Source organism: Pan troglodytes, chromosome 11 (assembly GCF_028858775.2).
Source record: "Pan troglodytes isolate AG18354 chromosome 11, NHGRI_mPanTro3-v2.0_pri, whole genome shotgun sequence".
Taxonomy (NCBI): domain Eukaryota; kingdom Metazoa; phylum Chordata; class Mammalia; order Primates; family Hominidae; genus Pan; species Pan troglodytes.
In genome coordinates this window covers 2,478,770-2,506,631 of record NC_072409.2, presented here as the reverse complement: position 1 = coordinate 2,506,631, position 27,862 = coordinate 2,478,770, and the positions used below count along the sequence as shown (strand labels likewise).

The 27,862-nt window shown below is 51.9% G+C and overlaps 1 protein-coding gene across 2 annotated transcripts; it reads right to left on the bottom strand.

The window, feature by feature from the left end:
- UBAC1 (UBA domain containing 1) lies at positions 1 to 27,862 on the bottom strand. Of its 2 annotated transcripts, none has more exons than XR_010148543.1 (10): positions 27,497 to 27,772; positions 21,713 to 21,833; positions 20,100 to 20,173; positions 14,261 to 14,368; positions 12,730 to 12,832; positions 12,357 to 12,465; positions 11,497 to 11,719; positions 6,970 to 7,542; positions 5,273 to 5,411; positions 1 to 547 (listed from the first exon to the last, which is right to left on the bottom strand). XR_010148543.1 is itself a non-coding variant. In XM_016962079.4 (10 exons), exons 1-10 carry the CDS (start codon positions 27,632 to 27,634, stop codon positions 432 to 434), a joined length of 1,218 nt encoding a protein of 405 aa, XP_016817568.1. In that variant the 5' UTR covers positions 27,635 to 27,862; the 3' UTR covers positions 1 to 431. The 2 variants fall into 2 exon arrangements, 1 of the variants encoding a protein (XP_016817568.1); XM_016962079.4 differs by having other exon boundaries at positions 6,970 to 7,056; positions 27,497 to 27,862.

Genomic DNA, 27,862 nt, shown 5'->3' with positions numbered 1-27,862 from the left:
TAGGAAAAGGGACTTTATTAAAGAAAAGTCATCTGTGAGTGACTAGTTAAATTAGCATGCTTGACATTAACTCTGGGTTGAAACCTACCTCCGTCAAATAACAAGTGGACTCTCCAAGCAAATGTCTACACGGCAATTCAAGCAGCAACTCAAGAGCCCAGAGGAGCACTGGAGACAAGGCCATCACTCCACTTCCCAGTGCGACAACCACTTTTTTGTAAACACCTGTCAGATGCTAAAAATACGGCCTTACACACTACCGTCACCAAAGTTTATAAGCAATAAGATCAGAGAGCAGGAGCAGCTGCAGCACCTCTAACAGTCCAGGGCTGAGGTGCTGAAGGTGAGTTTCCAGGTGAGGTCCACTCTGCCCGGTCTCGGGCCGCACCAGGGGGCTGCTGTGGCCTGACAGCCGAGTGGAACAACGCCACCTACGTGCGATTTAGTGTCTGGAAGATTCTAGAGATCTGCAGCATGACAGGCCCCGTTTCTGGATCATTCATCCACTGGGTGCTGTTCAGCGGGTTCTCCAGCATGTCTTCAAATGCTGCAGGGAAAACAGAGCCAGCCTGAGTGCCCACGCCCCCACTCAGCCCACAGGCACAGGCGTGACTTTCCTCTTCGGCAGCTTCCTAATGAAGAGGGTGCGTCTCCAATACAAAGGCCACACAGAGCTCACTGCTAAGTGTGCACTCTCAGGCTGAAACCCACCCAACTCCATCGGATGCACCCATCAAATCAGATCTGATCACAGAGAGTCATGCACTCAATTCTGGCAGGTGGGCAGTGTGCCTGTGCGTGCTCATGGCACCCCCACTCTCGGCAGCTGTCTGGCAGCCGCCAGGGCTCAAAAATCATCTTCCCCAACAACTCCACTTCCAATCCCACCCCGAGAAGGTCAGCAGATGCAGAAAGGACACACACAGACACTGTTGCAAAGTTAACAACAAACTGGAAAAACGTAATGCTCAGCCTTCAGAAAATTCCTTCTTCAAAAAACCAGCACATTAAAAATGCAACACAGCACTTCTTCAAAATGAAAACTTGGGTTTTAACAGCTTTACAAAACTGTTTCCCCAAAACAGGTGGCTTTTAGCAAAAAGCTCTCTGTTCCACCCACTGTGAAGGAGCACGCGTTCTGCCAGCTGCCAGCCCCTCTGCCAGGATCGATGGCTCCATGCTGACCTGACACACATGGACGCACTTCAGCATAAGTGGCCCCAGGTCTACAGGCTCCAGGAACGGTGCTCACTACAGAATTCACAGCCATTCACGGCCCAGTAGCCCGTGGCTGAGCACAGAGCTCAGAGTGAACCCAACTTGGCTCTGTTCATGATTGGACAATCCCCAGGCCTTAAAACAATCCTCTGGTGTTCTGATTAAAAGTCTCCAAAAACCACTTTAAAATCTCAGAAAAAGCCAGACGCGGTGGCTCATGCCTGTAATTCCAACACTTTGGGAGGCCGAAGCAGGCGGATCATGAGGTCAGGAGATCGAGACCATCCTGGCTAATACGGTAAAACCCTGTCTCTACTAAAAATATAAAAAATTAGCTGGGCGTGGTGGCAGGCGCCTATAATCCCAGCTACTCGGAAGGCTGAGGCAGGAGAATAGCATGAACCCGGGAGGTGGAGCTGGCAGTGAGCCGAGATTGCGCCACTGCACTCCAGCCTGGGCAGCAGAGTGAGATTCCGTCTCAAAAAATAAAAATAAAAATCCCAGAAAAAGACTCAGAAAGAACAAACTATAAGGTACGAAACAGCTGTTTCACACACAGGGCGGGGAACTTAATTTCCCATTTCCTCTCAATAAACAGCAAAATAAATTCTGGAAGGATGAAAGAGTTGAACAAAAAGATAAAGAGTTAAATATGAAAAACCACACAGATGATTATTTATCTGAGGAAGGACTTTCCTTTTTGAATTTAATTTTTTTTTGAGACAGCAACTTGCTTTGTTGCCCAGGCTGGAGTGCAGTGGAGTGATCATGGCTCACTGCAGCCTTGAACTCCCGGACTCAATGATCCTCCCACCTCAGTCCCCTGAGTAGCAGGGACTACAGGTACGTGTGCCACCACTCCTGGCTGATTTTGTTTTTTTGTTTGTTTGCTTTTTTAGTAGAGAGGAGGTCCTGCTATGTTACCCATGGGGGCTGGTCTCGAACTCCTGAGCTCAAGTGATCCTCTTGCCTCAACCTCCCAAAGTGCTACAATTACAGGCATGAGCCACCATGCCCAACCTGAGGAAGGACTGTCTTCTGTATATCCTAACTTCTGTATGTCAGAAAATGCCACACAAAATTAGAGAGCAAAAACAGTTTACAACATTCAACAAAGGCAGATGTGCCTAATATCCAAGAAGCTATTAAGGAAGCTCTAGGATTAATATTGCAATTGAAAAACACATGTGCCAGGCACAATAGCTCTCGCCTACAATCCCAGCACTCTAGAAGGCAGAGGTGGGAGGAGCGCTTGAAGCCAGGAGTTCAAGACTAGCCTGAGCAAAAAAAAACGAGACCCCATCTCAACAACAACAACAAAAATAGCTGGGCATGGTCGTGCGTGCCTGCAGTCATAACTACCCATGAGGATGACTTGAGCCCAGGAGGTCAAGGCTGCAGTAAGCTGTGATTGTACCACTGCACTCCAGCCTGGGTGACAGATCAAGACCCTGTCTCCATAAAAAGAAGGAAAACAAATAGATGACATGCATAGACAGTATGTAAAAGAAGAAATGCAATGGCCAACAGAAAAGTATTCAACATTGCTAATAACCAAAAGGAATACAAGTGGCCGGGCGCAGTAGCTCAAGCCTGTAATCCCAGCACTTTGGGAGGCCGAGACGGGCGGATCACGAGGTCAGGAGATCAAGACCATCCTGGCTAACACGGTGAAACCCTGTCTCTACTAAAAATACAAAAAATTAGCCGGGCACGGTGGCGGGCACCTGTAGTCCCAGCTACTCAGGAGGCTGAGGCAGGAGAATGGCGTGAACCCGGTAGGCGGAGCTTGCAGTGAGCTGAGATCGTGCCACTGCACTCCAGCCTGGGTGACAGAGCAAGATTCCATCTCAAAAAAAAAAAAAAAAAAAAGGAATACAAGTTAAAACAATGAAGGTCTTGTCTATGATGCGGAGGTGGGCAAGTGTGTGTGCTGGGGGCAGATCTTGCATGGACAGTGGCGCCATCACTGCACTCTAGCCTGGGTGACAGAGAAAGAGCCTATTTCTATTAGGAAAAAAAAAAGAAAAAGTTATTGGACAGACCCCAAGGCAGCACACACTAACATCCTAAGGTATACAAACAGCTGGAGAGCTAGGAGGAATATGCTTTCAGTGTGAAAGGAATCACTAAGAATAAAAATAAACTCACAAAAGACCATTCTCAAGTTTTAGAATTTGGGTACAAAGAAGATCCCTACCTCACACCACACACATACTTCTAGGTAGATTATGGACTTAAATTAAGAGAAACTTTTAACATTTTTGGAAAAAAAAATAAAAGGAAAACGTGTTTCTGACTTTCGGATAGGAGGGTTTTCTTTTTTCTTTTTTTTTTTTTTGAGGTGGAGTCTTGCTCTGACGCCCAGGCTAGAGGGCAGTGGCACGATCTCGGCTCACTGCAACCTCCGCCCCCCAGGTTTAAGCAATTCTCTGCCTCAGCTCTGGAGTAGCTGGGATTACAGGTGCATACCACCATGCCCAACTAATTTTTTGTATTTTTAGTAGAGACAGCGTTTCACCATCTTGGCCAGGCTGGTCTTGAACTCCTGACCTCGTGATCCACCTGCCTCAGCCTCCCAAAGTGCTGGGATTACAGGCGTGAGCCACCACGCCCAGCCATGGAGAGTTTTCTTTAAAGGTTCACATCTTAAAAAAAAAAACAGACACACTGAAGGACATCAAAACACTGGATTCTGCCCATCAGCGTGAGGAAATAAACCAGAAACTGAACAACGGCATCTGCAACACAAATAATGGGAAAAGGGTCAGCATCCAGGAGGTGAGGACCTTTCTGAATGAATAAGAAAACAATCCAAGAGAAAAGCAGGCCAAACGCTGAGCGGAAGGTCTCTCACGGCCAAGGTTCTACAGGCGGCCAATACGCTTCTGAAAGAAGGCCAGCCTTCAAGATCAGGGCACGGCCATCGCAGCTCCAGAGACACTTCCAGCCTGCTCGGGTGGCAAAGGCCCTCCCAACATCCAGGAACACAGCTCCTGGGGACCAACAGGTCTGTAATCCCAGCACTCAGGGAGGCTGAGGCAGGTGGAGCACGAGGTCAGGAGTTCGAGACCAGCCTGGCAAACATGGTGAAAGCCGTCTCTACTAAAATACGAAAAATTAGCCAGGCATGGTAGTGCACGCCTGTAATCCCAGGTACTCAGGAGGCCGAGGCAGGAGAATTGCTTGAACCTGGGAGGTGGAGGTTGCAGTGGGCCGAGATCATTCCATTGCACTCCAGCCTGGGTGACAAGGCGAGACTCTGTCTCAAAAAAAAAAAAAAAAAAAAAAAAACATCAGGAGTGGCACCACATGCAGACAACCCAACAAGCCCTGGGTTCCCAGTGCCTTCCATCAAGAAAATACTCCACAACCCCCACAAAGAATGCAGTCAGTCACAGAGGCCTGCTTAAAACATGATTCTACTTACACAAAGGCAGCAACAAATGAGAGATTGTTTGAGGAGACACAAATACGGCAAAACTCTACCAGGAAGCGGAGAGGTAAGCCGCGGCCATGGCGACGGCCACACTAGAGGGAGGGATGAGGTGCATAGGGGAGGGGCACCCCAGGCCCAAAGCTGAATAGTAGATACATGGCTATTAGTTTTATTCTTCTTTAAAGTTACATCATCATATACACTTTTGTATGTACGTATCTCACAATAAAAATAAACCATTGCCATCGAAGACCCTGACGAGTAGTAAGAGCAAAAGCCCAAACCACCTTGTCCTCCCGTGAGTTCCTAAGCTGCTGGCGCAGTCTCCACCCCGCTGGCCCTCGGAAAGCCACTGGCACTGGTTTTCTGAGGCCTATGTCAGAGTCATCGCGCAGGAGACAGTCACACCACGATCAGAACCTGACCTGCGGGCCCCACGGTGACGTAGCGGGACTACACCCGCAGGATGCCAACCTGCATGGCAGGACGTGCTGCCAGCGCACGGCGATCCTCAGCGCTGGATCCTCCGTATCGCCTCCGCAGCACCTATTTGTCCTGCAAGGGAACCAGCCAGCCTCCCCGACCCGAGACTTAGCATAAAGAAGGCGCACATACCTAGCAATGTTTTCGGGTTGGTCAGGCCCAGCTGCACCACCGGGTTATCCAGGATGGCCTGAAAGAGAGGACTGTCGGGGTCGATGCCCTTGTCCAGCTCCTCCGGAGAGGGCTTCCGGTCCCCCAGCAGCCACTCGCACTGCAAAGCCAAGAGCACCAATACCACTGTTAGCGCCTTCAGTGCCTCCGCAAGACGCCACCAGCAGCAGGCATGACAGCTCCTGCACCTTTCTGTGAGTTCCTGTTGAGCCCCCAGGGCTGATCTCCCTGGAAGGGACTCTACCATGAAGACAAACCCAGTCTGGATTCACTGCCGTGCATGTCAGACCAGGCCAGAGAAGGAAGAGCTAGTCTGCTTTTCTCTGCAGACCCTGGTGTTGCAGAGATCACTGACTGCTGCCGCTTCCCCAGTCACCTGGGCCAGTGTGGCCCACCCAGGAGTGTTGGGAAGGTAATTAACAAATGTACCAAGTGCCCAGCTTGCCTGTGGTCCTGTTATGGGCAGTCAGCAGTGCTGGAGCCATGAGGACACAGGCTCCTCATCTCTGTCTTGGAGGTGTGAGCCACTAACTCCACTGGCACGGGGGATGGTGGGGGGGGGGGGATGTGGGCCACCACGGGGACCTCCCCAGGCACAGCTCCATCAGCCCAGCTGGCACACGGGCACAGGACGGGAATCATTCTTAGAGTCAGTTTAATCAGAAAAATGGGCTGGCAGTGGTGCTCATGCATGTAATCCCAGCACTTTGGAAGCCAAAGCAGGAGGATCGATTGAAGCCAGGAGTTCAAGATCGGCCTGGGCAACAAAGGGAGATCTTGTCTCTAAAAAACTAATTAGCCGGGCATGGTGGTGCATGCCTGTGGTCCCAGCTACTCAGGAGGCTGAGGCAGGAGGATCGCTTGGGCCCAGGAGGTCGAGGCTGCAGTGAGTGTGATCACACTGCTGCACTCCAGCCTGGGGGACAGAGTGAGACCCTGACTCCAAAAAAATTAAAAAAAAAAAAAAAATGAACAAATTACCCATCCATAAAATATGTACATATAAGGCACCCTTTTAAAAAAACAAAACCTAGAATTCCGTATTTTTAAATTTTTATACTGTTTGAGCCATCTATCCAATTGTCTCACTTTAAAAGCCACATAGCCGGCTGCATGTGAAAGCAGGCAAACACACGGCCTCCACCACGCCCGGGGCACTCACGAGTGAGGCTCCCAGCACTCGCCCAGCCTGACACTCACTCACCACAGCCCACACTCACTCACCACAGCCCACACTCACAACCCACACTCACTCACCACAGCCCACACTCACCACAGCCCACACTCACAGCCCACACTCACAGCCCACACTCACCACAGCCCACTCACCACAGCCCACTCACCACAGCCCACACTCACAGCCCACACTCACCACAGCCCACACTCACTCACCACAGCCCACACTCACCACAGCCCACACTCACAGCCCACACTCACCACAGTCCACACTCACAGCCCACACTCACCACAGCCCACTCACCACAGCCCACACTCACAGCCCACACTCACCACAGCCCACACTCACCACAGCCCACACTCACTCACCACAGCCCACACTCACCACAGCCCACACTCACTCACCACAGCCCACACTCACTCACCACAGCCCACACTCACTTACCACAGCCCACACTCACTCACCATAGCCCAACACTCACCGCGGCATTCTGCTGGTTGTTGTTCACTCTGAGGGCGTCTATCACCTCCTTCTCGTCGAACCCCATCTCCATCAGGGAAATGACGGCCTAGAGGACAGCACAGCCGTTAGCTCGCTGGGGGCGGCAGGAGGCCGAGGAACCAGTGACCTGCGTGCAGAGGGGCCCGCTCCCCGCACCCTAGCGGAGGGTGCTCCCAACAGCACTGAGGACGCTGTCCGTCCACGTTCTTTCCTCACAGCTCTGCTGAAACAGATCTTGGTTTTCAGCATCCTAAAGCCGAGGAAGTGCAGGGATGACTGTAGTTAGCAGAGCCGGGGGGCAGTGCAGCTCCCAGGCTTGTCTTCAGGGAGCCACAGGTTGTGACAGGTAGAAACGCATCGCTTATGTGGACACGAGGCAGTCAGGCCAACTTCAGACCCTTTCAGGTTTGTCCCGATGACTGTGTGGATAAGACTGTCTCGGCAGCCACCGCAGGTTTACCCCAGAGGGCCTTGTTACCCAAAGAGAAGTGGCATTAGAGAAAGGCCACGTCAGTAAGTGCAATCTCAACGGAAACAAAAATGCCATTGTAACCTGTGAAAAAAGGTTTTATTCAGATTTTATCTTAGAAAAAAAAAATCCTAGGGCCGGGCGCGGTGGCTCACACCTGCAATCCCAGCACTTTGGGAGGCTGGGGTGGGAGGATCACTTGAGGTCAGGAGTTTGAGACCAGCCTGGCCAACATGGGAAAACCCCATCTCTACTAAAAATACAAAAAGTAGCTGGGCGTGGTGGCGGGCACCTGTAATCCCAGCTACTCGGGAGCCTGAGGCAGGAGAATCGCTTGAACCTGGGAAGTGGAGGTTGCAGTGAGCCAAGATGGCACCACTGTACTCCAGCCTGGGCGACACAGTGAGACTCCATCTCAAAAAAGAAAAAACTCTGTATTTTCTATTTATGGTCCATCACAATTGCCTTCCTGAGCCACACCCTAATCCAGGAGCTCCAACAATGAACTCTGGAAGAACCCACCGCACAATATTTTGATATCAAAGTCATACAGAATAGCCTGGAATCTACTGAATTCAAGGACAGGATGCCCTTCTCACTAGCTTCAATAGGAAGTACTGTCGCTCATTTCTACCTCAGCCCAGGAAATGATGCCCCAGTACTCCCAAGGCAACACCTGGCAGTCCCCGCCCTCCCTCCCAGCCCATGGGGGCAAAGACTTGCTTGTGGGCAGCAATGGGAGAGGGGCCTTGCACTCACGGGCTGCAGGACGTCGGGCCCTGCCAGCTCTGCCCCCGGACAGCAGGCATCCTGTCTACCACTGGGAAGGGAGGGGCAGCAGGAAATCTGTTTTGGCCTCAAGTCAGAGCTCTCCAATCCTTTCTCAGTAACAAAGCTAGTATCTCGATCCCTACTGGACGATTGCCTGATCTCATGACTTGTACAGAAACCAAAGGCTAGGAGGACTGATGGGCTGGCCCCTCAAGCCTTGACCACCTTGTGATGATTTTCATCAAAGAAGACATTCTACGGAATGTTGTTCCGACACAGAGAGATGACGGGAGGGAACGGCAATGGGGAAGATCTTAGGAAAACGAGCACGTTAAGATTGTTAAGAATGAGCATCCATATTTAACAAAAAGGCTTAAGATGGCAAGAAAGTATATGACTAACAACCTCCAAGAGACCGTGCAGGACCACAACACAGGAGAGTGCGAAGTCCAACCTCAGAGCACAAGGGACCCAGCTGGAGAGTGACTGCTCCACTTGGACAGGCTTCCAGGATCAGATGTAAACTTGGCTCCCTAGGAGACAAGCACAACGAGACAAACTTCCTGCTAAACCTAGAAATGCTAGATGAAAATAAAACAAAAATGCTTTTAGGTTAGGCACAATGGCTCATGCCTGTAATTCCAGCGCTTTGGGAGGCCAAGGCAGGAGGACCACTTGAGGCCAGGAGTTCAACACCAGCCTGGGCAACACAGGGAGATCCCTATCTGTACAAAATTTAAAAAAATAAAAAATTAGCCCTGTGTGGTGGTGCGTGCCTGTAAGAGCTACTCAGGAGGCTGAAGTAGCATCATTTGAGCCCAGGAGGTCAAGGCTGCAGTGAGCCATGATTGTGCCACCGCACTCCAGCCTGGGTGACAGAGTGAAACTGTCTCAAAAAAAAAAAAGAGAAACTTTTACATGCAGAGCTAACCTCACAAGAAAGGGATATCCACAAGTGAGAAACCCAAGAAGGAAGAGACAGAAAGCTAGCCCTGGGAGAGGGTGTGCGCAGGGGCTGCCCTGGGAGGGCGGGGTCTGGTGTCTACACACAGACAGAACGTGCGCCTTGGGCCCATGGGAGGTAGGGAGTGGGAACTGAGACCCTTACTTAAAACAGGACCCTGAAAAGATGAGAAAATAGACTAGAAAAGCATTTGTCTCAATGGGATCTAACTAAAGAGCTTCTGCACAGCAAAAGAAACTACCCTCAGAGTGAACAGACAACCTACAGAAGGGAACGTTTTTGCAATCTATTCACCTGACAAAGGTCTAATATCCAGAATCTACATGGAATAAACAAATTTACAAGAAAAAAACAACCCCATTAAAAAGTGGGCAAAAGACATGATCAGACTCTTCTCAAAAGAAGACAGTTGGCCGGGCGCAGTGTCTCACACCTGTAATCCCAGCACTTTGGGAGGCCGAGGCGGGCAGATCGCTTGAGGTCAGGAGTTTGAGACGAGCCTGGCCAACATGGTGAAACCCTGTCTCCACTAAAAGTACAAAAATTAGCTGGGCGTGGTGGGCATGTGCCTGTAGTCCCAGCTACTCAGGAGGCTGAGGCAGGAAGAATCCAGCCTGGGCGACAGAGCAAGGCTCAACATCACTGATCATTAGAGAAATGCAAATCAAAACCACAATGAGATACCATCTCATGCCAATCAGAATGATGATTATTAAAAAGTCAAGAAACAACAGCTGCTGGTGAGGCCGTGGAGAAATAGGAACGCTTTTACATTGCTGGTGGGAATGTAAATTAGTTCAACCACTGTGGAAGACATGTGGTGATTCCTCAAAGACCTAGAAACAGAAATACCATTTGACCCTGCAATTCCATTACTGGGTATATACCCAAAGGAATAGAAATCATTCTGTTATAAAGATACGTGCACACGTATGTTCACTGCAGCACTACTCACAATAGCAAAGACATAGAATCAACTCAAATGCCCATGGATAAGAAAAGAAACCGGATAGACTGAATAAAGAAAATGTGGGACATATACACCATGGAATACTATGCAGCCATAAAAAGGAACGAGATCACGTCCTTTGCAGGGTCATGGATGAAGCTGGAAGCCACTGTCCTCAGCAAACTAACACAGGAACAAAAAACCAAGCCCCTCACGTTCTCACTTTTAAGTGGGAGCTGAAAAATGAGAACACATGGACACGGTGAGGGGAACATCACACACCGGGGCCCATCAGGGGGTCTGGGGGAGGGAGAGCATCATGAAAAATAGCTAGTGCATGCTGGGCTTCATACCTAGGTGATGGGCTGACACGTGCAGCAAACCACCATGGCACATGTTTACCTATGTAACAAACCTGCACATCCTGCATATGTATCCCAGAACTTAACATTAAATTAAATTTTAAAAGAAACAAAGAAAAGCATTTGTCTCCACAGAACCCTGTGCAGGGAAGACCTGAGCTGCGAAGCCGGGGGTTACACTGCGGGACATGGTGGGGCAGGGGCCCCACTCATCACCAGCAGAAGCAAACTCAGAATCACCCCAGGTGGATGTCTACAGCCTGGCCACATGGAACTCCATGGAAAACACGAGCTCCGCAGGTGAGGCCACAGCACAATGTCACACACCCCAAGGAAACGATCAGTGCCACACATGAGACGACAGCATGCAGATGGAGCAGATCTGCCATCTGAGCATGTCGGAGACAGACAGAAACCTCCAAGGAGGAAGTAAAACCCGAATCAAAGAACAGGAGAGAGAAGGAAGAATGGGGAGATGAGGCGCGGGCGAGGAAGGTCCACACACACAGGCGCAGGGACCCTTCAGCCCTGCAGACTGTGCCATGGAGGCGGCTGGCAGCCTGAGCGGCCCCTCGCTCATGGACACCCCCGACGGCAAATGACCCTCCCGGTCTCTGGGCAGGGCCCCCACCCCACAGAGAGGCTGCCGAACAGGGGCGGCTTGTGGATGAGTGGTCAGAAGGAACTGTAAAATATCAAGTTTTTCAAAAGGTGACGAATGTGGCAACACAGAGGAAACTGGGGCACCTGGATTCAAGCCAGGATAACTTACAGGTGTGCTCAGAAACTCGGGCCACGGTCCCCAGGCCCACTGCCCCCAGGCTCGCCATTTCCCAGGCCCACCTATAAACCCCTTCCCCAGCTTCTCTCTCTCCTGGGACAGGAGCCGGCTCAGCCCAAGGTCAGCCATGCAGCCCCAGCTTCCTTTCCATGGCGCCACCTCAAGGGAAGACACGGCGACTCTGCCTGGCGACAGGTCTAGTAACACATACCCGAGCATCAGCCCGAAACTCCCTTTTCCTCCGGATCTTCTTGAAGATTTCCGTTAGCTCATCTCTGGCCTCCTCATCAGTGGCGCTGGCTCCTGCGGCAGCCTCGGAGGCAGCTGCTGTGGCCCCCTCGGCCTCTGTGGGAGCTTGGCCAGGAAGAGGCGTGTCTATGGTCGGGTCTTCTGCGTGTTCAATTAGCCACTCCATGGCCTGAGGCACCGACATGCTGCAAGGCAAGAGACTGTTTCCAACATCCCCAGACTAACGGACCAGGGCCTTCGCCTCCTGTCCATTCCCAAGAAGAGCCTCTGCTATGGTAGTGACTTCTCCAGCATCAGCTGGTGACCCTTATAACGAGAACCTGAATGAACACAGGTGCGACGGAAGCTCTGGTCCTTGCCTCAGACTACCTTGAGACCCTGGGCAGAATCAGAAGCCCATGTCTAAGGAGAGGCAAGCGGACCCAGAGATCTCTGCTGAGGGCTTAGGTAGGGACCACAGGGGGAACTGCCCCCGGCTGCCCCTGGATCTCGGATTATTCATTTTAGATCTCAACACAGAAGCAGGGCAAGTAACTCACACGGGAATCCTGAGAAGACTGTTAGAGGCCGTGTCCCTGCTACGAACGGGATTCACCTTGAGTTCTCATACAACGGCCCAAAGAGAATTTACACAACGACTGTTCTGTCACGTCCACCCCAAAAACACTTTGGAGGCACATATTTAAGGTACCTCTTCAAAACCCCACGTTAGAAATGATTCAGTCAAAGAGTTTAGGGTAGGAGGACGTCACCCACGGTGGGAGCCCCACAAAACCAGGCCCCAGGTGTCTCCGGCAAGGGAAGGAGGTGGCCCCCACGCACTGGTTCAGCTGAAGGGCCTTGGTGGCTCTGTTCTCCGGAAAGCCCATCTCCGTGAGCTGCCGCAGGGCAGCCTCGTCCACACGCTCATCCTCGTCCTCGTCCAGCATTGCTGCAGGGAGACGACAGGGCCATGAGGGCTCCAGCCTCAGGTTCAGGGGCCTTATCTGAGCACAAACATTTGCAGCAATTATCTGTCTGAGCTCCGCCTGCCCGCCCTCAGGCATATCAACAGGAGTTGCCGGTGAGGCAGGCCCCAGGCCCTCATCAGCGCTTCCATACAGCACTGAGGTTCCGGTCAGTGCGTGGAGCTGCAGACGCTCCCCAAGGCCAGCAGTGAACCGCCCTGGAATGCGGCATCGGGGTTGACTCATACCATTCGCCTTCTTAAACAATTCCACCGCATCTGGGTTCAGCGCTAACAGCTTCTGCGCCACCTCGATGAGAGACACCAGTATCTTCCGGAGTTCTGTCTGGAACTGTGGTGAAAAAAAAGGAGATCAATTCTCTAAATGTCCACCAAACCTACTTGGATCTATGACTTGCTCCCCTGTCCTAGAACTCTTGATTCTGAGAGTTGAGATGACATTGCTTTCTTGCAAGACAGCAGGATCAGCTGAGGGCAAGGCAGGGGATTGGCAGGGCCAAGAGCCTCCCTGCAGGTGGGACTGAAGCCAGTGGAAAGGGACAGGAACGCCTGGTGACGGTCGCTCAGTGCTGGCCCGATACTCAGCCTGTGCCCTGTGAGGAAACCGTCGGCCCAGCTGGCGCAGGTGCAGGGCAAGCTGAAGACCCTCTCTGGCTTCACTGAAGAAAACAGAATCATCTGAGGCTCCACGCCCATGAGTCTGCCAGCCCCCAGTGGAGGCATGGCTGCCACACAGCATCTGCGGTGGCCATCACTGTCCTCCCCAGGCAGGAGGAGCCGTGGGATGGACCGGAGATGCCCTCCAGAACAGCTCCTGGCTACAGGGCCTAGAGGTCAGGCGTCAGCTGTCCCTACTCTCACACAAGTGTGAGCCTTGGTGTGGACACCACACTAGAGAAATACCTCTGAGCCGGACACACACAGGATGGGAGACACACATGCTGGCTGCTGGGGAAAAGCCACCATGCCCTGGTCAGCACAGAACTCTCTGGAAGACACCCCAAGAGGTTCATTCCTAAAATGAAACAGGGCTTATAGCAGTGCCCTTAGGTTGGACTGGCATCAGATGAAGTTGGAAGCCAGCCGTCCTCCCACCCCGGCACAGCACGTGCCTGCCCTGCCTGCTGCGGCGTCCACGTGAGCACTGCAAACACTTTTCTTTTTTAACTTAGAATGTTCTGACCCAAAATAACTCACGGGTTCAGATTTGTGTGTTTTTTTTTTTCTTGAGACGGAGTTTCGCTCTTGCTGCCGAGGCTGGAGTACAATGATGCAATCTCGGCTCACTGCAACCTCCGCCTCCCGGGTTCAAGTGATTCTCCTGTCTCAGCCTCCTGAATAGCTGGGATTACAGGTGCCTGCCACTACGCCCGGCTAATTTTTGGTATTTTTAGTAGAGACGGAGTTTCATCATGTTGGCCAGGCTGGTCTCGAACTTCTGACCTCAGGTGATCCACCCGCTTCGGGTTCAGAATTCTATCTAAACGTTTTTGCCAAACTCAGGGCCGGATTGACGTTTTCCCAGGGGTATCTATCTTTTCAATCCTGCCTTCAGATGGCTTTCCAACTCTTACTTGGAAATAATTTTTGATTTACAGAAAAAATGCAAAATAGTGCAGTCCTACAGACCCGCTCACCGGCTTCCCCAAATCCTCCCAGAGAATCTCCTCTTGCTGCCCCGCCCCGCAGGAACCCCCCCCACAGCAATCCCCCACACGGGGACCCCATGCACCCGCCGCCGCTCTGGGCTGACACTCACGTCTCTCATGTTGGTCTGGACCGCGGCCCGGTCCATGTTGTAGGAGGGCAGGTTGGCGGTGGCCCGCAGTATGGCCTCTTTATCAGGAGCTTTCTGGTCTTGTTTTTTCTACACAGAAACGTAATCAGAAAGTCTGAGGTGAACGTAAGAGCAGCAAAAAGACGATGACAACTGAATCAGCAGAGCTCTGCCCAGGAAAGACTCCGTCTCCTTTAGGAGCCAGAGGTGTAAACTCCTTGATGAGCTGGGGGAGCCTGGAGAGCTCTGTGCAAGGCCCAGGGACAGCAGGCGTGTCCTCCGCGTCTGCTCTGACGTAAATAAGAGTGAAGCGGTAGGTGAGGGGCAGAGCAGGAGCAAGGGTCACAGAACGACAACCACACAGGCACTGTGGCAGGGCTGGGGCAAGGGAGGCGACTCCAGAAGAACCACCCAGGCTGCAGCTGAGCCCCGAGGCCAAAACCACGAACTCATCTCTGCTCCTTCTGGAAGCTCCTGAAGGGCAGTTATGGCAGTAGAAACTCACGAGAACAAAAGTGATGGGAGAGGAACAGAACCGGAAGAGTGACAGCACATTCTCAGAAGACGGCAGAGGACGAGGATGGAGGGATCAGCGGAGCTACAAAGGCTCAGGCCAAGAGCAGAGCATGGACGCAAGACCATTCCAGCCTCCTAGAACTGCATCGGTGGCAGGGGACAAGGAGCGAGCCTCAAGAGCTAGCACTCCATCCCCCGCCGCCCTGCCCTGTGCTCCCCTGCCATCCAGTCCTGCCGGCAACTCCTAGAGAGCTGGGCTTGAGACCCCGGGCCAGGAGCCCTAGGCTCATGAGAGGGAAAGCGGCACCCCAGCACCCTCCACAGGGAGACCCAGTGGCAGGGGAGCGGGGCAGACACAGCCAAGAGGTGGGAGGGGGCAAAATGGCAGGGTCCACACCCAAAGCGCAGTGCCCCAGCCAGCCACCCAGTCCCAAAGCGCTGCTATCAAGATCCAGGGCCTCTGGAAGGTGACACATGCCTGTAATCCCAGCACTTTGGGAGGCCAAGGTGGGTGAATTACTTGAGGTCAGGAGTTCGAGACCAGCATGGCCAACATGGTGAAACCTCATCTCTACTAAAAAGACAAAAATAAGCCCGGTGTCCTGGTGCACACCTGTAATCCCAGCTACCCGGGAGGCTGAGGCAGGAGAATCACTTGAACCTGGGAGGTGAGCTGAGATCACACCACCGCACTCAAGCCTGGGTGAGTGACAGTGAGACACCATCTCAAAAAAAAAAAAAAAAGGAACAACAGAAAGCAGCACAAAGTGAGGAGTCAGCAGGGAAGAGGATAGTGTTTATGAGCCAGGACACACGGCCCACGGAGGAACACACCAGAACACTAGAAGACATCATCTGAGGAGGAGAACTGGCCTAGGAATTTAAACATGTTACAGCCAGATCAAAGAGGCTACAGAATGCTTAGAAGATAAAATCAAGGAATCCCTCAGAAAACACGCCTACCAGCCAACTCATAAGAGTTACAGAAAGAGAAAAGAAAACAAGGAGATCAAAAAACCAATTCAGAACATTTTCCAGGACTAAATTTCCCAGAACTCAAACATCTGAATCTCCAGAGTCAATGTGCCGGGCATAGCAAAGAGAAAAAGACCTGCAGCAGAGACACCATGGAATATTCCAGAACACTAAAGCACACCAGATGGCAGAAGGTTCTACAAGGAGCAGAGGAAGGGGAGGCGGCTGGTGCAGGGAGGAGCGGCTCAGAGCTGCCTCACGTACTGCATACGGCTGACGCCCCCTCCACAGCTGCTGCGCTGGAATACGAGGCCTCCAGACGGTTTCCCCTCCCGGCACCCGAGGAAGTCAGGCTCCGCCAGACCAAGCGACAGATCGAGAAGAACAAGACACCTGGTCCTGCGGCAGGCAGAACTCGAGGACGGCCGCACGCTCCCCGGGCCTGGCAGTTGCCCGTGCGTGGCTGCACAGCATGAGCAGGACACAGTCCACTCTGGGGTCAGGTTACATCACGCGGCACAGCCGACTCTGGGGAAAGAGCATGATCCTTGGTGGGCCTCACCTAATCAGGCAGGTCTTTAAAAGGGATGGATCTCTTTCTGGAAAGAGAGATTCAACACTTCAGAGATCCTGTTGCTGGCTCTGAAGGAGGAGGAGGCTGTGCGGGTAGGAATGCAGGCCGCGCCCAGGCCCTGAGAGCAGCCCCCAGCTGGCCGCCAGCAAGAAAATGGGTCGGAACTGGACTCTGCCAACCGCCGGAAGACCTCAGAAGCACAATCTTCCCCAGCCTCGGAAAGGAAGGCAGCCCTTCGGCACCCTGATTTCAGCTCGAGACCCTGAGCACAGAAACCAGCTGAGCTCACCCAGCCAGACTTCTGCCCTACAGAACTGTGAGCTACAAGCCGAGTGCTGTTTTAAGCAGCTACATGTGTGGCGATTTGTTAGGTGGCAACGGAAAACTTGCATAGACTTAGCAAACTCTAACACGGGAAAGAGGCAGGAAAGCCAGGCTGTGCAGCAGGCCTGGAAGGCAGCGACTCAGACAGATGCACAGGCCAGAGGGATCTGGAGGGAGGGAACACCCCAGTGACCTAACATCTGTGACCACGTTTCCAGAAGCTTTATCGGCTCTGTGGAAGAGCATGAAAAAATCAGCGATAAGCCTATAAGAAACTCAACAAGCAAACAAAAGGAAGAGGCAAATACTAATTCCAGGAAAAATACAGCTGTGTAAGAAGGATGGATAATCTTAATCTATTTTGCTCACAGCTGAAAACCACACTTCAATTATACTAGTAATGAAAACCCTGAGATCTTCAACATTATGATCTAACCCTCAAGGGAGGAGAGAGGGAGGTACTACAGCCTCTTCATTAAGAAGTCAATAGAGACTCAAGTTGGTCATTCAAGGAATAATAATATACACATATTATTTGTAAATCAGGAAGAGAATTGTTAAAAATAACAAGAGTTATGAGTGGTTGGGCCGGGCATGGTGGTTCACACCTGTAATCCCAACACTTGGGAGACCAAGGTGAACAGACCACCTGAGTCCAGGAGTTCAAGACCAGCCTGGGCAACACGGTGAGACCCCATGTCTACAAAAAATACAAAAATTAGTCAGGTGTGGTGGCACACACCTATAGTCCCAGCTGCTTTACTCCTGGGGCTGAGGGAGAAGGATCACTTAAGCCCAGGAGGGCAGTGAGGTGAGATCGTACCACACACTCCAGCCTGGTGTGCACTGCCTGGCTTGTGCCAACAAGCCTAATTAATTTTTTATATTTTTTGTAGAGACAGGGTTTCATCATGCTGCCCAGGCTGGTCTCAAATTCCTGGACTCAAGTGATCCTCCCACCTCAGCCTCCCAAAGTGCTGGGACTACAGGCGTGGGCCACCGCACCCAGCCAAGACTGCTAATTTTTATTAAAAGATTTGTAGTATTATTCGACCTTTTAAAAACATACGTCACTTTGACTTAAAAATTAATTCATAAATACAAAAATTATCTGGGTGTGGTGGCACACACCTGTGGTCCCAGCTACTCGGGAGGCTGAGGCAGGACTGCTTGAGCCCAGGAGGTCAAGGTTGCAGTGAGTTATAATTGTACCACTGCACTGCAGCCTGGGCAACAGAGTGAGATCCTGTCTCTAAAACAAAAACAAAAACTAAATTAAAAATTAATGTAGGCCAGGCGCAATGGCTCCTGCCTGTAATCCTAGCACTTTGGGAGGCCGAGGCAGGTGGATCACCCGAGGTCAGGAGATCGAGACCAGCCTGGCCAACATGGTGAAACCCCGTCTCTACTAAAAATACAAAAGATTAGCCAGGCGTGGTGGCGCGCACCTGTAACCCCAGCTACTTGGGAGGCTGAGGCAGGAGAATCGATTGAACCTGGAAGGCGGAGGTTGCAGTGAGCCGAGATCACGCCACTGCACTCTAGCTTGGGTAACAAAAGCGAAACTCTGTCTCAAAAAAAATAATAATAATAATAATAATAAATTCATAAAAATATGAATTGACATCTTACAATGTTTCAGTTTGCAAATATTTGAAGAGAAAAGGTAAGCTCCTCAGGTTAGCTCCAAGCTACCCATCCAAGAGGCTGTGGGGCAACGGCTGTATGGTCAGACCCCGCTGTTTATATTAGTTACGGGCCTGTAAGTCTGAACACCAACGGTCAAACTGTAATCTGAGAACTGTGAATGCTGCCTGCAGCAGTTCCCAGAAACAGGCCTGACTCAGGGACAGGCGGAGGCAGGCCCAGATCTGTCCGCTGCAGATGGGTGGGGCGGCAGCCTGTGTGTCACTCATGCGTGGCCAGGTGTGGCTGAAGATAAGGAGGGGACCCAAGCCCAGGGTGCTCTTCCTGGGTACCCATGGTCCCAGATGAAACCCAAAAATAGCTTATGCACTACCAGGCATGGGCCTAGCCCAAAAGAGTTTGACCTGCTCTTTCTCTGGGGTGAACACTCTCCTTAGCCTTTCAAAGCACGAGTAAGAAACTCTACCCTTGAGATGAGTAATGCAAAGACAACAGAGGAAAGTGGCTGCCCTTCTAGCCGGCAGGCTCCATGCTCGGCACAGGCTCAGGCCCTGCTGTGGGGTAGGACACGCCACTTGCAGAATGCATCTTCCTCTGCTCAGTGAGCTTTCCAAAACATGAGCTTCTGGGGCAGCCAGTAAACAACACACTGCACGGTGTTCCTAAGGTACACGTGCAAGTGGACGGTGCAGACCATGAATCAATAACGTGTGAGTGAATGTAAACACCAACGACATCCAGTTCTGTTTTGCAAGAAATAGACAAGACAGGCAGAACTCAGCCTCTCTCAGCATTAACAGTGCAGCTGAGTATCCCTCATCTGAAATGCCTGGGACCAGAACTGTTTCGGATTTCGGGTTTTTTCAGATTTGGGAATATTTGCATTCCAAATAATCAACTCAAAAAGCACCAACGAGCACTTCCATTAAGTGTCATTTTGGCACTCAAAAAGTTTCAGACTGCGCTGCATTTCTGCGTTTGGATTTTCCAATGGGGATGCTGAGGCTGTGCGGTGTGAGGTGGGACTTGTCGCGAGTGCTCCCTCACCGGCCACTCTCTGCATGCGCAGCCCTTATTCTGTGTGGTGGTTTGTTACCCACTTTCCTCCGTTTTTCTGTCAGGACTGACTTGGCTGCTTGAAAAGAGGAGGGAACAGGAGCACACGCAGGTGAAGGCGGACAGCAGCGCGGGAGTGAACCGTCACTCAGGATGTGTCCCTACCCTCCTCTCTGTCTCAGAAAACTCAGAGGCAGGTTTTCTGTGCTGGTCCCGTGAGCAGGCAGGGACCAGGACTGACACGGATTAAACAGGCTCTGCCGGGAGAGAGAACCCCTTATAACCACATCTACTGTAAATGGCGAATGCGTGGGTTGGTGAACAACTAGTATAGAGAACTTCTTTATAATTCTTTTTTTTTTAAGTTTGTATTTATTTATTTAATTTTGAGATGGAGTCTTACTCTGTCGCCAGGCTGGAGTGCAGTGGCACGATCTCGGCTCACTGCAACCTCTGCCTCCCGGGTTCAAGAGATTGTCCTGCCTGAGCCTCCTGAGCAGCTGGGACTACAGGCATGTGCCACCATGCCTGGCTAATTTTTGTATTTTTAGTAGAGACGGGGTTTCACCACATTGGCCAGGATGGTCTTGATCTCTTGACCTCGTGATCCACCCGCCTCAGCCTCCCAAAGTGCTGGGATTCCAGGCGCGAGCCACTGCGCCCAGCCTGTAATTCTTAAATGTAGACTTTTACCAACCAAGGTCCCCAATTGCAAACTTTGAAATTTACCTTTTCTTCTGCTGAGACATCAGCCATCTTGGGAAGTGGTGATGGAGCACGCTTTTTTATCAATAATAGGACATCTAGAAAAAACAACACGTATATCCAACACACTGGTTATCATTTCATATCCACAAAATGGCATAAAGGGTGCTGGATGCCCTGAGAACAGAACAGCAGGGATTCGGCCGGGCGCAGTGGCTCCCCTCTGTAATCCCAGCACTTTGGGAGGCTGAGGCGGGCAAATCACCTGAGGTCAGGTGTTCAAGACAAGCCTGGCCAACACGGTGAAACCCCGTCTCTACTAAAAATACAAAAATTAGCCAGGCATGGTGGCGCATGCCTGTAATCCCAGCTACTGGGGAGGCTGAGGCAGGAGAATCACTTGAACCTGGGAGGCGGAGGTTGCACTGAGCCAAGATTGCACCACTGCACTCCAGCCTGGGCAACAGAGCAAGACTTCATCTTAAAAAAAAAAAAAAAGAAGAAGAGCAGGGCTTCAGCTGGGTGCAGTGGCTCACTCCTGTAATCCCAGCACGAGGCAGGCGGATCACTTGAGCCCAGGAGTTCAAGACCAGCCTGGACAACATGGCGAGACCCCATCTCTACGAAAATATAAAAAATAGTTGCGCATGGTGACACATGCCCGTAGTCCCAGCTACTTGGGAGACTGAGGTGGGAGGACTGCTTGAGCCCAGGAGGTCAAGGCAACAGTGAGCCTGACTGTGCCTCTGCACTCCAGCCTGGGTGACTGAGCGACACCCTGTCTCAAAAGAGCATGCGTTCCTTTGGTCCCCCCTAAACCAAGCATCTACACCAGCCTTCCCTCACTTTTGCATGATATCTGCATGGCCCTAGCTGAGGTACAAGCTCCCAGGCCTGGCACGAACCCCCAGGTGACCCATGGCCCAGGAGGCGGGCACAGCACGGCCCCAATAACTGTGCAAATAATTGGTGACAATCCTGCAACAGGCATTCTAACCGGCTCAGTTCTGAAAAAATCTGTGAGGGTGTAGAGTTTAGTCTTAACCCTCAGAGGTCAAAACCTGAGATGCAGCTCATCCTCGGCCCACGACGGTGCCCATCCCCCACTGGCTTGGAGCTTGATGGTCATCTCAGCGGATATCTGTTAGCAATACTTCCAGGATTTTCAAAACAGCTTACTTCAAGGACTTCCACAATTAAAGGCATTATTTGAATGACACAGACAAAACTGATGTCTGCTCTTCAAGTGCCTCCAGACACAAAACCATAAGCAATTACATGGATGTGTGTGTCTAACACTGCACTGGGATGCCAACATCACCACAACGAAGGTGAAACCTGCAGAACCCCTGGAGTCTCTGGCTTTGATCTGAAACAGAACTAAAAGCGAAATTCACATTTGTCTTCTCAAATGCCTGCTGCTTGTTCAATTTCAATTTCTGCTGTTTTTCACAAATATTCTATAACAGAACTCTTTTTAATAAAGGAAAAACAGAATGCTTTTAGTCGATCTCGTTTTTGTGCTCGTGTCCAGCTCAGAACACTGACTCCTGTGGGTGGACCACCCCCTCCTGGCTCCAGCGCCCCCAGCAGCGCACGATGCCTGCTGCCAACCCGCCCGCCCACAGCAGCCTTACCTTGGTCCTGGATGTTCTCTTCCAGGATGGTCCTGGCATCACTCAGCACCCTCTCTGAGGCAGCGTGGATTAATTTATGATGGGTTATACTTTTGGGATCTTCTAAGCTCCCATGAGCACACTGGGGAAAAATAGAAATTTCAAGGTAGAAAATAAGTAAATCGTAATTCTAATAATATAGGACCTGGCATCCCAAGCTACACCAGGAATTTACTGGGTTTTCTTATGAGCTAAGAAATTACACCATGGATGAAATTAAAGAATTCCCACTAATGGTAGATGCCAAATGAAGCATCATAGCACCAGTGAGCTGATCCCCAGCCCATGGAGTACTCCTGAAGCAAGCTCCCAGCTCTGATATACCACACCCTACTGACAATTCGCGGCCACCAGAATTGCTTCTTTGGTCTAGAAAGATCTGGAAAATAATTTTAAATGAAAACAGCAGATCCATTGTTTCCTCATGACCTAAAGATCTACCTAAGTTTTGGGTAGTTGTTTTTCTTTTTTCCACAGACGCATGAAAGGGGCCAGAAAGGCTGCCCAGAAAGAAGACTGGCTCACAGAGAGCCTGAGATGGGGATAAGAGGAGCGCTTGGCATGATTGCTCTCAGCTTGGCTCAGCTCACTAAGTAACAGCCATGCTGCATCCCGAGATTGGGATAAGAGGGGCACTTAGCATGACTGCTCTCGGCGTGGCCCAGCTTACGAAGCAACAGCCATGCTGCACTCCTGGGCGGCTTGAAGGTGGACCAATGGGCACGCAGTCACCAGGGCCCTGGAAACCCTGCCACACCCGGGCAGGGAACGGGAGGCAACACATGGGTAGCAGTGAGGGGATCCCCCTCACACACACCACAGCCACCTCCGAGCAGCGCTCACGGGGGACCTGGGAAGCCATCTTGACAGCTACTGACTGCAAACTCCAGGAGGAAGTTGGAGCAGACGGCCATGACCCCTTCCAACCCTGCCATTACAAAGATCTCACAGCCAACTGCTGGCAGGGGTAGATCCTGCTCCTCAATTCAGCCAGCATCCTCTCTGCAAAACAGCACACAGCTGTCCCTGATTCATGCACGTGGCACTGGCTTGCGGGAGTCCTGCTTTCCTTTGAACACGGGGGCTAGGCGCGTCGGCTCACCATTTTGTGAAGAATGGCAAACACTGATGGTGCCGTGTGATGAAGACTGAGGTCGGCACATGTGCCTGCATGTTCGTGCCCAAGTCGGTCCAGAGCTCCACGACTCCACTCTATTATCTACCTCAGCACCACACAGCCCGACACACGACAGCACAGCACACCACCGCACCGCACAGCACAGCACAGCACACCACCGCACCGCACAGCACAGCACAGCACACCACACCACACCACACCAAACAGTGCCCACCTAACCAAATATGGCGCCTCCCCAGCCGGAATCGTGGGGTGAGAGGAGAGGGGCTGCACTTCTGTGTTTCACAAAATACCCACAGTTTCCATAGCCTGGCCTGAAAACCCTTCAGAACTCAGAGCTTGGACGGAGAGAAGGCTGACTATTTTCTTGCTCTTACAGATCCCCTGAGGTTTGATGGTAGAATTACCTGACTATCAGAAAAGGATGAAACCCTCACTGGGCACTTTCTAAACCTGGTAGCAGGCTCAGCCTGTGGGTCAGGAGCATGGCCCAGCCTGGAGCTGGGCCAGGGCACCACCCCAGGACAGGCCGTCCTCGGACGTCTCAGGTGGCCGGGCAGACGCCCTGCTGGCAGCTCACTTTCCACCACCCTTTGCTGCCACAGAGGCTCTGAAACACCCAGCACACACAACTGCTTGCTGGGAAAGAAAATCTAAGCACACACTTCACCTCTCAACACTGGCATTTTCAGAGTACCTGGAATTTCTGTTACTCTCAAGACTGAAAACGGTTTTGAAAAAGGGATTGACGGCTTCAGGGGCTCACTCCTTCACACAAAACTGGCCAGGCTGAGGGGATGTTGGGGGGACGCAGCTACTAGGAAGACACACTCCTGCCATTTACAACAGGGCAGAGAACCCTCAAGTGCCTCTGGATTTGACAATGGCTCTGCTCCCTGAAATACTGGGGGTGCTTCCTCATGATCCTAAAGTTTGCAGGCTAGTTCATTTGTCAAGTTCAGAATACAGACTATGAAATGCAGTTTTCCAAAATAATTCTCATACTGATTCCCAAAAACCCACAGTTCACGTGTCACCAGCACACCAGGAACAACACGGAAGCACTAGGACGACCGTGTCACTCTGCTTCTTTGTTCTCGGCAGAAGCTGGGGTATGGCAGCAAAAAAGCCCCAACCAAGGCCGCTGGAGTAGGGAGGCCCTCACACCCCCACCCCACTCCATCCTGCTCCTCCCCAGAAGAGTAGTGACTTCATTTCTGCTTGTACCTGATGCAACCTGCCATCTGAGGACCCATCTTCATGCGATCTAGGAAATGGAAAATTTAACAGCTATACTAGCGGGTACTCTCTTCTAGTCTGGCAATTTTATGAACTCCTTTTTTTTTTTTTTTTTTTTAAAGACAGGGTCTCATTCTGTCACCCAGGCTGGAGTGCAGTGGCGCGATCTCCGCTTATTGCAACCTCCGCTTCCCAGGTTCAAGCGATTCTTGTGCCTCAGCCTCCTGAGTAGGTGGGATTACAGGAGTCCGCGACCATGCCAGGCTATTTTTTACATTTTTAGTACAGAAGGGGTATTGCCATGTTGGCCAGGCTGGAATTTCATGAATGTTTACAAGACACCAAAAGCTCTACTGCACCACACGTATAATTTTCTTTTTTTTTTTTTTTTGAGTCGGAGTCTCTCTCTGTCGCCCAGGCTGGAGTGCAGTGGCGCGATCTCAGCTCACTGCAAGTCCCACCTCCCAGGTTCACGCCATTCTCCTGTCTCAGCCTCCCGAGTAGCTGGGACTACAGGCGCCCGCCACCACGCCCGGCTAATTTTTTTGTATTTTTAGTAGAGATGGGGTTTCACTGTGTTAGCCAGAATGGTCTCGATCTCCTGACCTTGTGATCTGCCTGTCTTGGCCTCCCAAAGTACCGGGATTACAGGCATGAGCCACCGTGCTCAGCCAGGTATAATTTTCTAAAACTCATTAACTACCTGTTGTACAAGACGGGTTCCTCTGCCCCCTTCTCCACTCCAGGGCAATGGAAGCTAGAGGCCACCACGGTGATCCCAATTTGCACAAAACAGAAAAGGGAAAGGCAACAGCAAGAGTTTTGATCATAAAACCCCTCCTTGATTCAGGAGTGCACACCCAGGAGCACAGCGGGGAGAAGCGCACATCATTCCCCTCCAGGCAGATGGAAAAGAGGAAGGAAAAAATCCTGCCGGCGTCAGCACGCACTGGGGACCTGGCGAGGAGGAACAAAGCTAAAACAAGACACCAGACCTCACTGCCTACAGCAGGATGACATCCAGGGACCGGCTTCCAGAGAGACATTCAAATACACAACTCGAGGGTTCTCTTTTCTGACTAACGCATTCTGGCCCTGCCTGCAGAACCACGCTGGGATGTGGTGGTGGGGAACCTTTCTGACGCTCAGCTCTGGAGTCCTGAAATGTATGTCGGCTCTTGCGGTGTGAAAATCCCCTGCTACTCAGATCCTCCACACCTGTGGAAACCGCAGAGTGGGATACAATCTCAATTTAAAGTAGAATAATGACAAAACATCCCAAATGATACATCTCAACACCAAATGGAATAATATATATCAGGAGTATAATAATTAGCATTGCATCGGAACTGGCTGCCTAACTGACCCCCCGTGCTCCTGAAATTCATGAGTAGGTATCTGTGGATCAAACAGCTCTCATTTCCTATTTCCTTTCATAAAAGAATATCATGATGGCCATGTACATCGCACCCTGAGTGAGTTAAAGTAAATGCCGTGCCAACGCAGGGGACATCCCATGTCGATGCAGTGTGGGGTCCACAGGATATTTTTGTCTATTCCATTAACCCACAAGTTTGTTTTGGTGCCACTCTATAAGCCCGGCCCTGGACTTGTGGATATAAACCGAACCCCTGAGGAGCTTCTGTACTGGCTCAGGGAGGACACAGCACCTCAGAGAAGTTTCTGGGGTTTTTTGTCTGGTTTTTTTTTTTTTTTTTTTTTTTTTTTTTTTTTTTTTGAGACGGAGTCTTGCTCTGTCGCCAGGATGGAGTGCAGTGGCGCGATCTCATCTCACTGCAACCTCCGCCTCCGGGGTTCAAGCGATTACCCTGCCTCAGCCTCCCAAGTAGCTGGGATTACAGACACACACCACCACGCCCTGCTAATTTTTTGTATTTTAGTTGAGACGGGGTTTCACCATGTTGGCCAAGATGGCCTCAATCTCCTGACCTCATAATCCGCCCACCTCGGCCTCCCAAAGTGCTGGGATTACAAGTGTGAGTTACCGTGCCCGGCCCAGAGAAGTTTTTTAAAACACACACAACTAGACAAGCAACACCACCTGGCTCAAACAGCCTGGATGCCCACGGAGTTACCGGCGCTGGAGCTTAGTGATGCCCCGATGGTTGTTCAGACGGCAAAATCATGCAGACTGGGGCAGAAGAAAAGCAAGAAAGCAGCCAAAACATACCGGCCCTTGAACGCAGGAGGCTCAGCCCCCTTCTTGGTGTGAATCCTGAGGCCAGCACCTCCCAGTTATTCACAGCCAGTGCGTTCCAGAAGGGGGCTTGCCAAGCTTGCCTCTGACAGTTCCAGAACTCCACAGAACCATGCTCACAAAAGCAACTCGAAAGTACTGTATGCGAGCAGCTACTATGGTAAGAACTGAAGTTTATCCTTAGAGACCACACTTAGCTCAAGTCTAACGCACTCAACCTGTCAACACAGATACGTCGTAACTTATCACATGGAGTCGCCACTAGAAAACTGCAGCCTCCTTCAACCTAAATTCTGCCAAGCCCTCAGATCATGTCAGGTATAGACAGGAGGTCAGTCTGACACACAGACAGGCTTCTTAGCTGACCTTACTGAGTCCTTTAGAGACTCGAGAACTAGTTCCAAAAATCAGCAACCTAAGGAACTAAACACACAGGAGTATTTCAGGTGAATAAACTTTAAAAAGTGTCTCCGCGAGGAGACCCTACTCCTGGGCCTTCTCTCTTGACCAATTTTACCTCTGCAGAAAAGCAGGGGCGCAGGGCCTTGTCCCGCAGCGGCACTATTTCAGGGACTCCAGCTAAAAGGCACAGTGGCCTGGGGCCAGCCAGGAAAAGAGCTCCAAGCAGCCGGCTCTGCGGGAAAGGGGAAGAGGAAGGAGAAGGGGCCTCTTAATGAAGGAGCCTACGTTAATTCTCGGCTCTCAAAGATGCTGCTGAAAAAAACCTCACCCCAACAGCAAAAAGGTACAACTGCCGGAAAGTCATGAGGCCCTGCTCCGTCGGCGACTTCACTCTCCAGGCCTCAGTTTCCCGATCTGCCCCTACCTCCCTGCGTGGCTGCAGAGTTAACCGAGAGGCTGGCGTGTACAGGGCTCGGCCGGGCGGCTGGCACGGGGCGAGTGCTTAGTGACCGGAGTCCGCCGGCCGAAAGGCCAGGCCCGGGACGAGCGTCCAGAGGTGTGGGATCCGAAAGGGGGAGAGTCGAGCAAACGGGCAGGAGGCGCTGCCTCCACCCCCGGAGGAGAGGGCCTGGGAGCTGCGGACTGGGCGGCGGACCCCAGGTCGGGGCGGTTCGGGGACTGAGGCGGGGTCCGCAGTCGGAGGGGTCCGGAGCGGGTGTTGGGGGCAGGGGAGGGGGCCCGGCCTTACGTGCTTGAGGCAGCGCTCCTTGAGCTTCTCCACCGAGGTGTCCTCGGTGGCCTCCTCCAGCCACTCGGCGCCGTCGGACGCGCAGATGTGCAGCCGCAGCACCTTGCCCGCGAAGATCTTCTCCTCCTGCACGAACATCCCGCCGCCGCCGCAGGGGCCTGCGCCCGCCACCCGGGCCCCTGAAGGTCACCGGGAAGGCGGGCGGGGAGGGGGCGGGGCCAGACCGCCCGCGCGCTCCTTCGCTGGGCCGCCGCCCCGCCCCGGCTCCCGTCGGCCGGGCCGCCGTCACTCTCCGCGGCCTCAGCGGTCGCCTCGCTCCCGCCGCCGCAGCCGCCGGGGGCGCGCCGTCGCCGCCGCACCGGAAGT

Excerpts from the sequence above, each read along its gene's own strand:
- UBAC1 (XM_016962079.4), bottom strand. The coding sequence starts at position 27,634 with ATGTTCGTGCAGGAGGAGAAGATCTTCGCGGGCAAGGTGCTGCGGCTG. Across the intron at positions 11,720-12,356 it reads AAGGCCCTTCAGCTGAACCA|CATGTCGGTGCCTCAGGCCA; the intron begins GTGCGTGGGGGC and ends CTTGCCTTGCAG. Across the intron at positions 548-5,272 it reads CAACCCGAAAACATTGCTAG|CATTTGAAGACATGCTGGAG; the intron begins GTATGTGCGCCT and ends TTTTCCCTGCAG.